A 15,283-nucleotide genomic window follows, 5' to 3' on the forward strand; every position below is an offset into this window, starting at 1 on the left:
AAATCACAAAGGCCTAATCTCGCATGTTCTGTCACAAAAGTGCAAGCTGCTACATAACCTGGAAGTTGAAAACAGTTTCTGAGTGAAGTCTGGGGGCTCCCTTGAATAGTTCTGAAAAGGTCTGATAGTGTCATGAATCTGTCCATGGGAAGGAAGGCCCTGGATGCCAAGGAATCCAGGAATGCCCCTATAAATAGCATGTTCTGAACAGAAGTCAGCATGGATTTCCCCATGTTCAATTGAAGACCTAAGTCCAAGAAAAGAGAAAGTACTTTCCATGTGGCAGACACCATTTTTTGGTATGGCTGATCCTTGAGCAACCAATCGTCAAGGCACGAGAACACTATGCTCACTTAATGGACAGGCATCCACCATCAATAGAGTCTTTGAAAACACTTTCAGAGCAGAGGAGACACCAAATGGGAGTATTTGGTAACGAAAATCATCCTGGCCTATGGCAAAACACAAGAAGGTTTTGTGGGTCAGATATACTGCTATATGGAAGTATATTCTTGAAGGTCAAGGGCTGAAAACTAATCCCCTGAATCTAGAAAAGGAATTATAGCTGCCAGAGTCACTATCCTGAACTTCTGAGACCTCACAAATTTGTTTAGGAGTTTTAGATCTAAGATCCGTCTCCACCCTCCACTCTTCTTTGGCATGAGGAAGAACCTCACGTAGAAGCCCCATCTCCTGTGCTGAGCAGGGATTGGTTCTATTGCTCCTAAACGAAGAAGGCAGTTTATTGCCTGTCTTAGTAGGAACTCTTGAGACGGGTCCCTAAAGAGGAACAGGGAAGGGGAATAAGGTGGGAGGTAAAATGGATGGTGTAGCCCAATGGTATTATTTCCAGCACCCATTTCTCTGGGGTGATAGGCTCCATGCTTAGCAGAAATGGAAGAGTTGGTCCCCAAATGGAGAGAGGAAGTGACAGGCTAAAGACAATGGAGGGTGTGAATTCTTGATAATCTCATCAGAATTGATGCTTCAAAGATGAAGCCTGCTGTGAACTTGTGTTGGATGGGTCAGAGGATCTTTTTTCCTAAAACCTATGTCTCTTTCTAGGAGGTTCCATTGGTCTCTGAAAACCAGAGTATTGCATCAGGCAGAAACTGATCTATTTGTGATCTACTACATTTTCTTTTGATCGCAGGAGTATAGATGCATATTGAACATAATGGGGCCCTAGAGTTTTTAAAGAGCATGCAATGACTCATCGGTGTTCTCTGTGAACTTTGGACCATTAAAGGAGAGATCCTCTTCCATATTCTGGACTTCTCTGCAGAAACCAGACAGACAACCAAACCGAGGATGCCCTGCACATCATCACTGTGGAGATGAAACGGGCTGAAGTATGTACAGCATCAAGCGCCGCCTGAATAGATGTCCTGCCAATAACTGGCCCTGAGAAATGGTAGCCTGAAATTGTTTCCTTTAGTCTGGAGGAAGATGTTGAATAAAGGAGCCAGAATTTGCATGATTTGTAAAATCGTATTTGGCCATCAGCACCTGGTAATTCACAATGCAGAACTGTAGGGGTTGCCAGTGAGTAAGATTTTCTTCACAGAAGGTCCAGGTACTTCTGGTTTCTGTTGTACAGGGTGGACTTATATTAATGTTTGTCTCATTCATTCATTGCGTCAACCACCAGAGAGTTAGGTGGAGAGTGACAAAATAGGAACTTGGGAGTCCTTGGTGGGAACATAGTACTTTTTATTGGCTCTTTTATACATGGATGTTACTAATGTCAGGATTTGCCAAATGCTCTTCACAGGATCCAGCTGAGCCTCACTGAATGTCAACCTTAGATGGTGTTGCATAGTGAAGAATATCCAACAGCTTGTATTGGAATTCTTTGACCTCCTCAAGTGGTATCTGTAGGTAGTCTGCAACACATTTAATGAGGTCTCAAAACTAATGAAAATCATAGACCACAGACAGAGGAGGAGGCATTACAGCCTCATCCAGTGAAGATGATGAGATGGTACTCAGAGGTAGTTTCTATCCATTATAATCTCTTGATCCTCTAACGTTTCCTCCTGTTGCTGGGGAGAAGCTTGAGTTTCCCTATCATCCTAATGGGAAAGAGTCAATAAGCTGCCCAGGGATCCCCATATGGCCATTGAGGACCATAAGGGGATGGCAGCAAGGCTTGCTCCCACTAGGAGTGGTGAAGTTCCTGGACATCTCTTCCCCGTCTCTTCAAAAACAGGGGTTTGCATGCGGGTACAGAGGAGAACCCTGATGATACTGAAGGGAGGTCTCCTTCATCGTCCTGTTCCTCCTCTGATGGGGTAGATCTGACTGAAAAGGGAGGTGACAGTACCAGAGATGGGTGAGAGTCCAGAGGCCAAGAAGTTCTCGGTACCAAGAGACACTTGGCACATGCAGACACTCTGGCTACATCTAGACTGACGGTGGCAAATTTGCTGCCATCAGATCAATTTATCCGTATTGACTGGGCGGAAGTCGAGACCCGCTCAATCGACCCAGAAATCGATGCTATTGTAGGCCTATAACCACCCTAGGTACATGTATGGTTGTGTATATAGTTTGGTATAGTTGATAGAGATCATTTAACAAGATGGAGTTTTTACAAGGTTTTTGTCCCCTGCTGTGGCCACTGTCAGCAGCAGCCACTTGGCACAAAGCCAAGTCTCCTATTCTGCCTAGTGACAGTAAGAAAAGAGCGGGAAACCCCTTTCTTACTAGGTCCCTGTCCATCAAGGGGACCTAGGTCAAAAGGTCAGCTAAGACAGTTGGTCTAGTCTGCCCAGTAACATCTCTCTAGCCAATCAGAGACCAAGGCTGGCTATGAAGTGCCATGTGCACAAGCCTATGGTACCATGTGCACAAGCCTATGGTACCGTGTGCAAAGGGTAGTGCCGTGTGCACACCCTCTCAGGGCGGGAAAATCCCAGCCCCATGATTGGATCTCTAGCCATCGGCCAAAAACTATATAAATCCAGAGTACCAGGCAGCCAGTGCTGTCCATTCTAGTGACAGTCTGTGTGGGGATACACGTTGTGGTTGTTGTGGGTAGGCCTCTTTGGACCTGGAATTGAAGCAGACGACATCGGACCTGGGACTGAAGCAGACGAGACCAGATCATCGGACCTGGGACTGAAGCAGACGAGACCAGATCGTACCATCAACGCCAGGAGGGGCGAAGAAATACCGTGAGCATATAACATCAAGCCACAAAAAGACTCTTGGGGCGGGGTTAAGTTGCCTTCGGGTTGTTTTGGGTACTTGAGTCCGGGGTTCAACCCCTCCGTCTAGACCCTCGTGCTTTTGTTAAGTTGTCATCCAATAAATTACCCCATTTGTTTTGGAAGGACTATCTGCGTCTGTCGTTTATACGTATGCCGTTGATAGATGCGTCCAGAACAAAGATCCCTCACCCTAAATAACTGTTCACAGGGTTAACACTATTAATCCCAGAAATCGATGCTATTAATCCACCTCTGCCAGGTGGAGTAACATTGCATTGACTGGAGCACATTTCCCGTCAGTGCAGCAAACTGAAGACACCGTAATAAGTAGGAGTTAGGAAGTCGATGGGAGATATGCAAGCTACCCTGTGTGGCTTGCGTATCTCCCGTCGACTGCCACCAAATCTGGCAGCAAGTATAGACATAGGTTCTGGTTCAGCAGTCACCGGTAAGTCCTTCAGATATCTAAAGTCTTGTGGCACAGCACAGAGTTGTGGCACTGACAGACCAGTACTCTTGTCCCTGTGGGATGATACCGATGGTTTTGAGCACTTCATAGGCAGCACTGATGTAGATGGAGTCATAGTCTTACATGGTACTAAAGAGCTCAATAAGGGTACTGGGTGAGGGGTTACGTCCAACAGTGCCAATTTTCTGTGTTTGCACTGACCATCTCTGCAAAACAGTACCAGAGCTTTCTCAAAGCCGTGTTTACTCTTAGAGTTATGGGATTTTCATGCCCCGCTGATACTGGAGGAACCCTTCACTTCCACTGTACTGAGTCTGGAGGACAAATTCTCTGAGGCTGTTGACATGGGCGGAGAGTGAGATCTTTTTGATGTGGATACCTTAAGAAGGGAATTAGAGCTTCTCCTTTTAGGATCTTTAGAGGAGGTCTCTGAGGCTTTCCCCTTTCTAAGAGAGAATTATGACAAGATTGACGGGACACTAGAGACCCCGGGGACCAATGTACAATGGGGTTCTCCCGACCTGGCTCTGAAATGGGGCAAAGGGAACGCTCTATCATTAACAGTCGCAGCTTGATTTCTCAGTTTCTTCATGCTCTGGGTTTGAGGGCTAAACAGCAGTTACGCTTCTGTGGGACATGCAACTCTCCCAGGCAGCGAACGCACTTAGGGTATCTGTCACTGACCAGGACAGCCTTTCTTTATGTGAGTCAACATTTAAATCCCAGTGAGTTTAAATCCCAGTGAGTCGAGCATGCCCCTCACAGGAGGGACTTCCCCAGAGGAAATAAAACAATCTTTCAATTACTAGTAACTAACTAACTAAACTAAGAATTAACTGAGCAAGCAGCAAGCGCACAATGTGAACACACTAACCTCTGTCTCAGGCCAAAGCACTTGAGAAAGAACTGAGGGTGGTTCCTCCACACAGCTTGATATAGCCTAAGTGCAGGGACAATGTAAGTGCAATGTATGCACAGGCTGAACGTACACCCCTAAGTTCATAAGGCAAGAAACACTCTGAATAAAAATTTAAGAGGACGTAAATGCACTCAAGGCCTAATGCTGAAATGGCCATCTTGTTGGGAATTGGGACACTGATAAGAGAGCTCAATGGAAAAGACCACAGCTAGTTTCCAGCCTGTTTTAATATTAATGTAACAGTTATAAAATAAACAAAATACTTTATAACCAAGTGTGAAAAAGTAGGTCAGAAACTTTTTACAAACATGATAGGAAACTTGAAATACAGTTTACCACAGGAGGTGTTATCTTCTGTCCAACAGAAGAAGACCAAACAGACACCAGACAAACCACTGTAGAACATCAGAGGACAAACGACTTTGTTGATTGCTCCTCCCACACCCATGAAGAGGGGACATGCATGGGGACTTGTCCCATCAGCTTGAACTCTGAAGAAGGGAATAAAAATCCCTGACAGGAAGAAACTGTATCTCTATGCTACTTAGACTTTGTGTGGGCAAGATTTCTAAGCATAAGCAAGTGATCCCCACTTACTTAGCCTGGGTTAACCCTAAAGGACATATAGCACTTGCATTCACAGCAGCTCTTTATCTCCTTCTGGAACGTAAAACTAACTCATTTTTGTGTGTAAGTTTGTTTAAACCATGTAAATAACTCTTTCATTTATTTTTCTTAGTTAATAAATCTTTAGTTTATTATAGGATTGACTACAAGAGGGGTCTTTGGTGTAGGATCTAAAGTGCATTTGACGTGGGGTAAGTGACTAGTCCTTTGAGACCAAGAATAATATTGTTGTGATTTTTGCTGCTAGGGATCATCGATCACAAAGGCAAGCTTGCCTGGGTAGCAAGATAGATTGGAGTACTCAAGGGGACTTTATGTGACTCCATGTTTAGGCTGTTGTAGTGCTTGTGGAGTTCATACTTGATCCTTCATTGATGAAATCCAAATATAGGACTCAAATCAATTTGGGGGGTGTGCCCTGCCTCTTAACAGTCTGCCTTGCAGTTGGTACTCATGCTCCAGAACACTCCAGACAGCCCAACACCACTATTCTTTTGCTGGAAGGTGGCCAGGCTGGATAGGAGGTGAAGTTTTTTATCCTACCCCTTTGTCATTTTCTTTTCTTCCTTTCCCTGTTTTGTGGGTCTTTTTTTTAACCAAATTATTTGCTTCTGGCTGTTGCATGTCAGGTTTGTGCTTGGTACAGATTCAAAATGGATGGTAGTACTTTTTCCTCCTCTTGTATCCTATGAAGCCTAGTTTCAGTTATAATTCCTGATTGAGCATTTATCTAGGAAAGAATGAGCTGGTTCTTGGAACAGTTTATAACAAATCTATCAATCATGCAAAAGCTATTTTAGATAGAGTGACCAGATAAGCCTGGAGATGTGGCTCCAGTCAGAGGACAGTCTAATAAAAAGAAGGCCTGTGTAAAGCAAAACTACGTTTTCAGACAGCAAGTCTCAGAAAGTCACTGTAAGGGTGGAGAGGAGGAGAGAACAACTAAATAGGGATAAGGAAGTCTTTTTGGGTTCTACAGAAGGAGATTATTTATGACTTAAATCCTTCCCATGCATGGTGAGATAAACATGCAAACCATTTTTATAATATGTGTACACATTTGGGATGTGTATGTATATGCGTGTAATTACACACACAAACAAATGGAGGAGCTATGTCTTCCTCCATATGATACAGAATGAGGAAAGGCATCCAGCCTCACTGGTTCATAGTACAGAACCTTCTACTACTGTCTATTAAATAGTTGAAAATGGAATCTTTTGTTTTGTTTTCAAAAGAACATAGGAAACACTACTGAAAACTAAAGAGATCAATGAAGTTGCAGCATGAAGCATTCAGTTCAGAAAATGACAAATTTAAGGTTGTATCTGGATGTATGCATTATGATAGTCTTATTAGCTATTACTTTTTCTTCATTATGTTGATAAGAGAATGATGCAAACTGAGTAGTGAATTGTTCTAGTATCCCATCATTGACGATGTTGTACATACACAGTGAGCAAGACAGGATCTGCTGCAAGAGGAAGAATGCTTTTGTGATTAAAGCACTGGACTGGAACCCACTTGGTTCTTTTGCTGCCTCTTTCACAGGTCATGTGACACTGTGCAAATCATGCTCTGTTTTTCAGTCTCATCTATAATTCATAGTTCTCTGCAAAGTTTGTTTTTTAAGGTTTGTGGAGGCTATGTTGGGTGCCACAGACATGTCAACATTAAATTCCTTATTCACTGTAGAGTTTGGGTGGTGTGCAGTAAATGAGGCACTGGGCCACAAAATGAACAATGAGGATAAAAAGATATTCAGCAGCCACCTCTTTCACTGCACACCATCCAGCTTATGCACTGAAATAGGCAAGGGTCATGGAAAACAAAGTATATAATCAAGCAATAAGATACTACAATATAAAGCATTCTCATAAGATGCCAGAATTGTATAGACAACTTCACCTTTGCCATTTCCTGATTTTTTAGAGCTTCATTTTGTAACTTTAAGCTTCTTTTATATTACTCTAGACAAAAACCACTCATTGTTTCTTAATGTGTCATTATGGTTAATTATTTTACCAGTAATTATAATAATTGTTCCTTTATAGTTTGTCATCAAGTACATATAGTGTTTACCTTAGCACAGTCTGAATTAAGAATGCTTCCTGTTAATGAACTTGTCTATCTTGTGCAATAACTGCTGTTCATTTCTTTATGAATATAACACTAACAGTGTTATTTGTTTCAAAACATCAATATGAAATATATAGTACAGTATACCAGATAAAGCAGGTAATTCCTTTGCCAAACGAAGTGATATGTTTAGCTTTTAAAAAATGTGACATCTTCCCTACAATACTGTACATTTAAAGCCTTGAAATAGAGCTTAATTACTTTGTTTAAGCAAAGGCCAAGAGATGGAACAGTTCCAGAGCTCTTAACAAATACAAAAAAGTTAATTTATCATAAAAGAAGATATAGGGGTGATTTGATTACTATCTAAGTATCTACATGGGGAAAAAATATTTAATGACAGGCTCTTCAATCTAGCAGAGAAAGGTATAACACAATGCAATAGCTAGAAACTGAAACTAGACAAATTCAGAATGGAAATAAGGTGTAAATTTCTAATAGCAAGAGTAATTAATCATTGAAAAAAATCTACCAAGGATTCTCCATAACTGACCATTTTAAAATAAAGATTGCATGTTTTTTTTCTAAAAGATACGGTCTATGAATTATTTTGGGGGAAGTTCTACATCTTATGCTACCTATGCAAGATTTAAGACTAGATAATCACAATGATCCCTTTTGGCCTTATAATCTTTGATTTTTGCTGAGCTAAACCATAAAACATGTTAAGATAAAAAAAGAGCTTACATGCTTGAAAAGACATTTTATGTGATTTAGAACTGAAACTCCTAATTTTTCTATTCACAGTATATGAATAGCTCCCAGGGATTTCAACAGAGTAAGTAATTTGTATCTTGCAGCCAAGAATCAGGATCCCAGGATTTTATCTATTGTCACAAACACTGCCTGCATATATATTTAGTTGCATTTATAAACTATTATTCTCTTCCAGTCAATATTAATTTTAAAAACATACCTGCTACTTGTGCCAATCTATCGTGAAGTTTATATAAGCTGTTCATGAGATTTTTTTCATTTGCCTAGAATTAAAAAAAGCATTAAGACAATTTACAACTTTACAAGATAAATTAATCTTTCATCTACCCAGAACCTCAAGCTATTTATAGGAAAACAGTATTTTATCTACAAAACCAGATAGATAGCCAAAACGTGTTTGTGAATTAAAAAGACAGTGCAGGCAACTGATTTTGCATTTATCTGTATCCATTCAAGGTGTAATATTTTACTAAGCTAGACTAGGCTAGTTCTTGGAATTAGAGAGGGAAACTAGGAAACAGACTGACAATTTAGATGGTTGCACTGTTCTTTCTAAATTAGCACTAAACCAATGCCCTAGAATGTTTGTAATAGGTATTATAAACTTGGAGGGGCTATATTTAAAAAATAATTTAAACAAAGCCCCTGGATATTTGTTCTCATCAAAGGTCCTATGACACTTTCTGCAAAACTAGATACATTAACCATCCTAGCTGAATTTCTATTTGACTAACTATGGTCTATCCATGTGATATTCAGGCCAAAATTAAAGGAACAAAAAACTCATTACACTGTCCATCTACCATCTAAATTGACTAACTCATTTTGCATGAAAGAAAGCTGTGGCATCTATAGTAAAGGTGTGAAGACATGATTCTATATAGGCAGAATGATCTTGTGGACAAAGCACAAGAATAGGAGTCAGGAATAGAGAATGATGCAAACTGTGTACTGAATTATTTTAGTATCTCCTATTACTGCAGGTATACCAAATTTGGGTGTGACCTTAGGCAAGTCACTTAACATCTGACTCAATTTTTCTACCCGTATAATGGAGTTAATACCTCCTTTACAGGAATTTTATGAGGTTTAGTTAATACAAAGTGCTTTGCGATTCTCAGATAGTAAGTACTCTTTAAAGTGCACAATGTTTAAGTGTATGTGGTGACTAAACACTTTTCAAAAACATTCTCCTCTAGCATAAGATTTGTATTATCTACTTCACCACCACAATATTTTCAATTTAATAGATAAGCAGCTCTTAGCTCACGCCTATGAGATTTAGAGTAGGAGGATCTCATATTTTTTGTATATTACGTGCAACAGAAAGACTAGTTTTTGTGCTCTTCATTCTGTTTCTGAAGTCTGAACTGGTATAGTGAAGTAAAAATATATTCAGATACTTATATTCATTTTCTCCTACTTCAGACACAAAGCTCTGCATCTAGGTGATCATACAGTAACTTCCACCAATTCAAAAGATTTAATTTTTTTTCTTTAAAAAGGTCAGTAACGCACAGACATGCCCACGTTTTGAAAAGTTTCAATCTCACTCCAAAAATAGATGAATTGATAGATCCTCATGTCTGACCAGTGGTTACTATCTCTTCACAAGTAAAATTTTGCAAGAATAATAGTTTTTACCCTTGAGTCCAAGCCAGATTCCAGCATAGAGTATATGTAGAATGCCTACTTACATTTCTTCAGTTTACAGTGAATTTATCATTTGCATCCAAAATGAAAAAAAAAAAGCATGTAGCTTTGCAAAATTTTGCAACAGAAGTGGCTGCACTTCAATAGTTTGAGTTATGTTGCCTCTCACCATAGAAATGGACTAATCTGAACAGTTTGGACTACATAATCTTTTGATCCCTCGGGATTAAAGGTGTTCTATTAGGAAGAGTTACTTGTCAGTAGCTGAACGTATTATATATCTGTACATCTCCATTTGCAGGATGTGAGCCGTACTATTAGCTCTGAACTATTTAGAAAAAAAGCATCTATTAGGGTCAAGCAAGCTCTCCTGTGTGGTCTGAACATTCAGAACCAGCTAAACAAAAGAGACCCAACAGCCCAAGCAGTTGCCTTTCATTATAATAAAATAAAAGATAAGGAAGATTCTAAAGACATAGGGAAGAAGAGTATTTTTATTGCTTCCAGAAAACCAAACAGCTACCAATAAGTAACTTTTCCTCCTCCTACAATGGTTACCTCAGAAAGGACACCACCTCTCTTCCCATGACATATAGCTGCAGCACATGGAGGCCTCTGAGCTGAAGCCCCTTTGTCATGGGGGTTGGTAGGAGAGGCAGCTGGCATAGTGCTGTTATGGCCCTGGACATTTCCATTCCCAAATATGTAACAGCCCAAGTTTTAAGATCGGAGATTGTCAAACTTCCTAAATAATATTTTCTGTAAAACCAAGTTTGTCAGTATTCAGGGCATGCTGCAATGCACTCCTTTTCTTCATGAAGAGATTGGCATAGTTGAGTAGGGCTGGGTATAGGACTCTAGGGACTGTTCACGTGGATGATTTATTTCAGTTACATTTATGTTGTTGCTGTGGGTGAATGTGATGGATTTATTTATTTTAATTAATTTGTTAAACAACTGTTAAGGGCACCTAGAACAATGGATTGGGGTTCTTTCATTACACTTTAGAGGCAGACAAATAATATCTCATGAATATTTTATCAGTAATCCCCTAGGACAGCGTTTCTCAATTAAATTTCCCCGTAGAACCCTTTAGGCTCCACGGGGAAATTACACTCATACTCGATACCCTCCGCCGAAAAAGGGAACCGCCGAAAAATCCAGGACGTTCCCTTTTTCGGCGGCGCAGAGAGCAGCTGCTCTCGGCGGCGCGATGTCACTTTCTCGCGGAATCCTAACAGTGTTCCGGTTCCGCGGAACACCAATTGAGAAACACTGGCCTAGGAGAATAAGTGAAGAGTAACTAAACAAAGACTGAAGACCTATTTCCCCAAATATGCATGGCCGTGAGATGCCAAATAATATATGGAATGCCTTTCATTGTCAGTTGTAAAGGAGATTTTGTTCAGTATCCCATTAAAGAAGTCCAGTTTCACAGCAGCATGCATTAAGAAGCACTCTATGCCATAGCAAGTTTATCAACGCTTGAAGTAATGAAGATATGACCAGAAAGATAGAGAATTTCATTGTTACTGGAACTCTTTAATGTAGTCGCAGTACAAGATCCCTATAGGCAGCAGCAGCATATGACTAAACTGAAACCACATTCTTAGTTCAGAAAAGACTGATTAGTTTTGCATAATCTGCCATGGTTGAATGGCTTGATGACTTTATTCAACAGCCACAAACTAAATGTAAAACTTCAAGGACCAAGGAATGACAATAACCACCGTGTTTGATGATAATTGTTGTTAAGAGAAAGTGGAACTATTCAAGAAGACTGGTACTAGAAAATTAAAATACTTCTCTTAATTGACTAAGCATGTGGACAACTGAACATTCATGGGCCATGATGGTAACATAATAATGAACTAGATATTCAGAGGTAACTGGGAATCTTATCAGGAGTTTAGGATCTGACAGCTGGAAAACATGTAAAGATCCAAAAGCCACACAGGATCAAGTATCTCCAAATACCAAATTTCAAAAAAAGGTTTATCTCAACAACATGGAAATAGAGATTGTCAAATTCCTAGAGAATAACTTATGGAAAACCAAGTTTGTTTACTTCATTTCCCAGATGGAAAATAGTAAACACAGAAAAAAAAAATCAACTTACTACCATAAACAAAGTTTTGCAATCTTAGAACACACTGTTCAATTCTTTTGTTTCTATGGGGAAAAAAAGCCACCCATAGCTTTGTATATGACCTCTTGCTCAAGGTGCTTGTCAGAACTGTTTTCATGAAACAAGTTAATGTCTGACAATAACAATTAATTGATAAATGATATGGATTAGAAGGCAACATGGAGGGCAAAACTTTTGCCTAATGAACAATCCATAATAATTCTCCTCTATACTGGAATGAAACAGACAAGATTCCCAGAAGGAAAGGGAAAAGCTTAAGAATCAGGATGACAAACTGAAAACAGGTTATTGGGTTGTCTGTCAACACTGATGTCCAAGACTCTAATGTCAAAAGAATCATCTCTCTTCCTACAGGTCTTATGAGTCTTTCTACTGGGATTCTTGGAAATACAGGTCTGATGTTGCAGGATATTGTCTTTCAGCTTTGAATACGTTCTTCCAAGAAATTTGCATCAGTCAGAGACCTGGTTGCTAACTTCATGTTACTTTTTCCAAGAATATTAGTTTCCTTACTGAAAAAGATATTACCCTTCAAACAACAAACAATTCAGTCCTAGACAGAAATGAATAACTACTTGCCTTAGGCGTGCGTATGCACCCAGTGAAAGCAGTTCAAAGTGCTTGGAACCCAGCCACACAAACCTGAGACCACAGCTTCTGAATTTGGGATTCAAGTATTTACCAACAACATACAAAGACACCTCAGAGTGGGTGCAACTCCAAACTGGTGCCCCAGTTCTCCAACTGATGAAGTCAGTATCATGATGGAAAAGAACCAAGGCGGAATAGAAAACAAATTCTCTTTGGCAGAACTCACCTTCTGAAACTGTTCCTCGTGAACCAACTAAGATCAAGGAGTTTCTTCAGAAGCAAACAGTTTAATCTCCTGTATTTCAGATAGGTTATTTTTTTCTAACTTTAAAACATTAATCAAATCAGATTTGGGTTTTTGTAGAATTAAGCTTAAAAACCTGAAGAAAAATACAATTCTTTCCAGGATTTTAAAACACAAACACTGCAGGATTTTTCTATGTTAAAAGCAATCTGACTATAAAACAAGAGTTGAAATCTATAAATCAAGTTTTACTGCTCAAGATTAAAAAAAGGTGCAAAAATTAAGACAGCATAGGGAAGAAAAAGTTAATTTTTTACATTTTTTCAATCATGTTTGTCTTAGGTGTAGCGTAAGTTACATTTTAAAGATAAAAATGGTTTTAGTTCCTAGGCCTTGCGCTAGCCGTTTGTGTAACGTAACAGGAGCCTACTTAATTTTCTCACTGTCCTGTATGACACAATGATTTCTGATAGAAACATCTAACAAACAACATAAATCACAATGTATTATAATTATATTTACTTACTTTTGGTTCTTCAGACTTCTCACTGAAGAGATTTTTAACTATTAAAGGCAAAAAAGAATTTCATTAGTGCATTTATTGTCTGGCTTGTAGATGGTAATAAAGTATATTAATATTATAATCCCTTAGCACATAAAATTTCAGTGTATAACGGCAATTACATAGATGTTTTTAGGAAAATAATCACATATCTTTACATTTATGCTAAATGAAAATCAAACAGCTACAGCAACATCTTACTGGACTAAGATCCAAATTCTGTGTTGCGCTATCGCAGTAGTCAGGAGCTATAATTAGCCATACAGCTATTTAAAGTGTTTTCACCATCCAGTTCAATATAAATCTAAAAATACAAGAGTAGTTTAGCAAACCCAAAACAAACTTCAAAAATGATTCAACTATTACACTTAAATAATGGAATTTTGAGGAGCTAGACATTTTCAGAATATATATAGTATAATCAATGCAAATGTATTTCAACATATATTCTTATTCCACAAAAACCCCTGCATCACAACATCATACCTCTCAAAAGCATTTCTTTTTTTAAGAGAGACTACTTCGAGAGATTCCCAAATGAATAGGGAAGTATAGGTCTGCTTACAACAGCAAGTAAAGTATTTTTGACAGAACAATTTCCATGGTTCATTTAAGCTGCAGTTAATCTGTTTTCCTTGGCCACAGTGAATGGCTTTACAATCAGAAGAAGCTGACACTAGACAAAATGACAACAGGAAAAAAAGTGCAAATTTTTAGTATTGAACATTCAAGGGATGTGGTGGATTCCCCATCACTTGAAATCTTTTGAAGTATAAAACAGGATTATCAGGTGTGTGAAACTGCAGCATTTGTGCTTTCATTACTTTGCTTCAAAAATCTAAATTTTCATTTAAAAGAAAGTGTACTCTCTAGCCCTTCTGTTTGCAAAGAACTTTAGAAACATTGGCCAAACATTAAATGATGCAGCCCTTTCTGCCCAAGTCTGTAGACACCTTGAAACTCTCCTGGGATTTGTGAACTGCCCCAATTCAAACCTCAAGTCCGATGGTAATTTCAAATGTGAAAGTTAGCTATTTCACTACTATAATATAGGTCGACTTACAGCCACCCCTATAATTATAGCGGTGGCTGATGTCCACACTATCCTCCTTGGGTTGGTGGAATGAGTCCTCACCAGGAGCAATTCCACTGACCTAAGAAGCAGAGTGGGGAGCTAAGACCCTGTCTCTCAGTTCCCTGCCAAGAGCCCAAGAGTCCCGGGCTCCTTGTGGACTACCCCCTCCCTCCACTTTCCCTGCCAGGAAGTGGGGGAAGCCGCACGGGGCTTCTCAGTTCCCCGCTCTTCTCCAGAACGGGCAGCCATTTAATTTTCATGGCTTAGCCGTATAATTGACACGGCTGCTCCGGCAGGGAGCAGATGGAGAAGCACCCAAACTTCTGGCTCCAGCTCCCAGCCAAGAGCCAAGACCACCAGCCTGGGCGTCTCATTCCACACCCAGCTGGAGCTATCCTTCAGAATGGTCTATTTCAAAGATTCAATGGATTATGAAAGAGAGGGGTACAGAATCCCAAGGTATCTATCTTTCACCTAAGATTACAAAGGTACCAGCCCTTTGACTTTCGGTGATAAATCCTGACCCAGGAGTTCCATCAGCCATCTTGATGGAAACATCTGGTGAGGATTTTACCACGACCCAAATCTAGCTTGTTAAGTTTTACTTACTAGATAGTGTTTTATCTTTATTTCTCTTGTAACCATTTGGGACTTTAATCTTTATACTAGTACTCACTTAAACCTAATTTATTTTATATCTAAACCAATCCAGTGTTGTGTTTGAACTGAACTGTTAAAGTAATATAACTGTTGGATATTGACTCTTTAAAGGAGCAATGAACTTTAACATTCACGATTGTTCCAGAACAGGGCTGGACACTTCAAAACACATTTTTGGGGAAATTCAGGGCTGAGGAGAGTGTGGAGTCACTTGCCAGTTGTTAACTAAAGCTAGTGAGACCCGTGGAAATCTGCCGTATTGC

At 39.6% G+C, this 15,283-nt stretch overlaps 1 protein-coding gene across 2 annotated transcripts in view; it reads right to left on the reverse strand.

Moving 5' to 3' along the window:
* LEMD3 (LEM domain containing 3) overlaps positions 1-15,283 on the reverse strand; it is a 96,895-nt gene that overhangs the window by 55,558 nt on the left and 26,054 nt on the right. For both annotated transcript variants that reach the window (XM_067564086.1, XM_067564085.1), the window contains exons 2-3: positions 13,250-13,287; positions 8,286-8,349 (exon numbers count right to left, since the gene is read on the reverse strand). In XM_067564086.1, coding sequence (XP_067420187.1) covers positions 8,286-8,349; positions 13,250-13,287 — 102 coding nt within the window. The remainder of the gene's footprint in view (positions 1-8,285; positions 8,350-13,249; positions 13,288-15,283) is intronic.

Source organism: Emydura macquarii, unplaced genomic scaffold, assembly GCF_026122565.2.
Source record: "Emydura macquarii macquarii isolate MOO-44397 ecotype Brisbane River unplaced genomic scaffold, CSIRO-AGI_Emac_v2 contig_2636, whole genome shotgun sequence".
NCBI lineage: Eukaryota > Metazoa > Chordata > Testudines > Chelidae > Emydura > Emydura macquarii.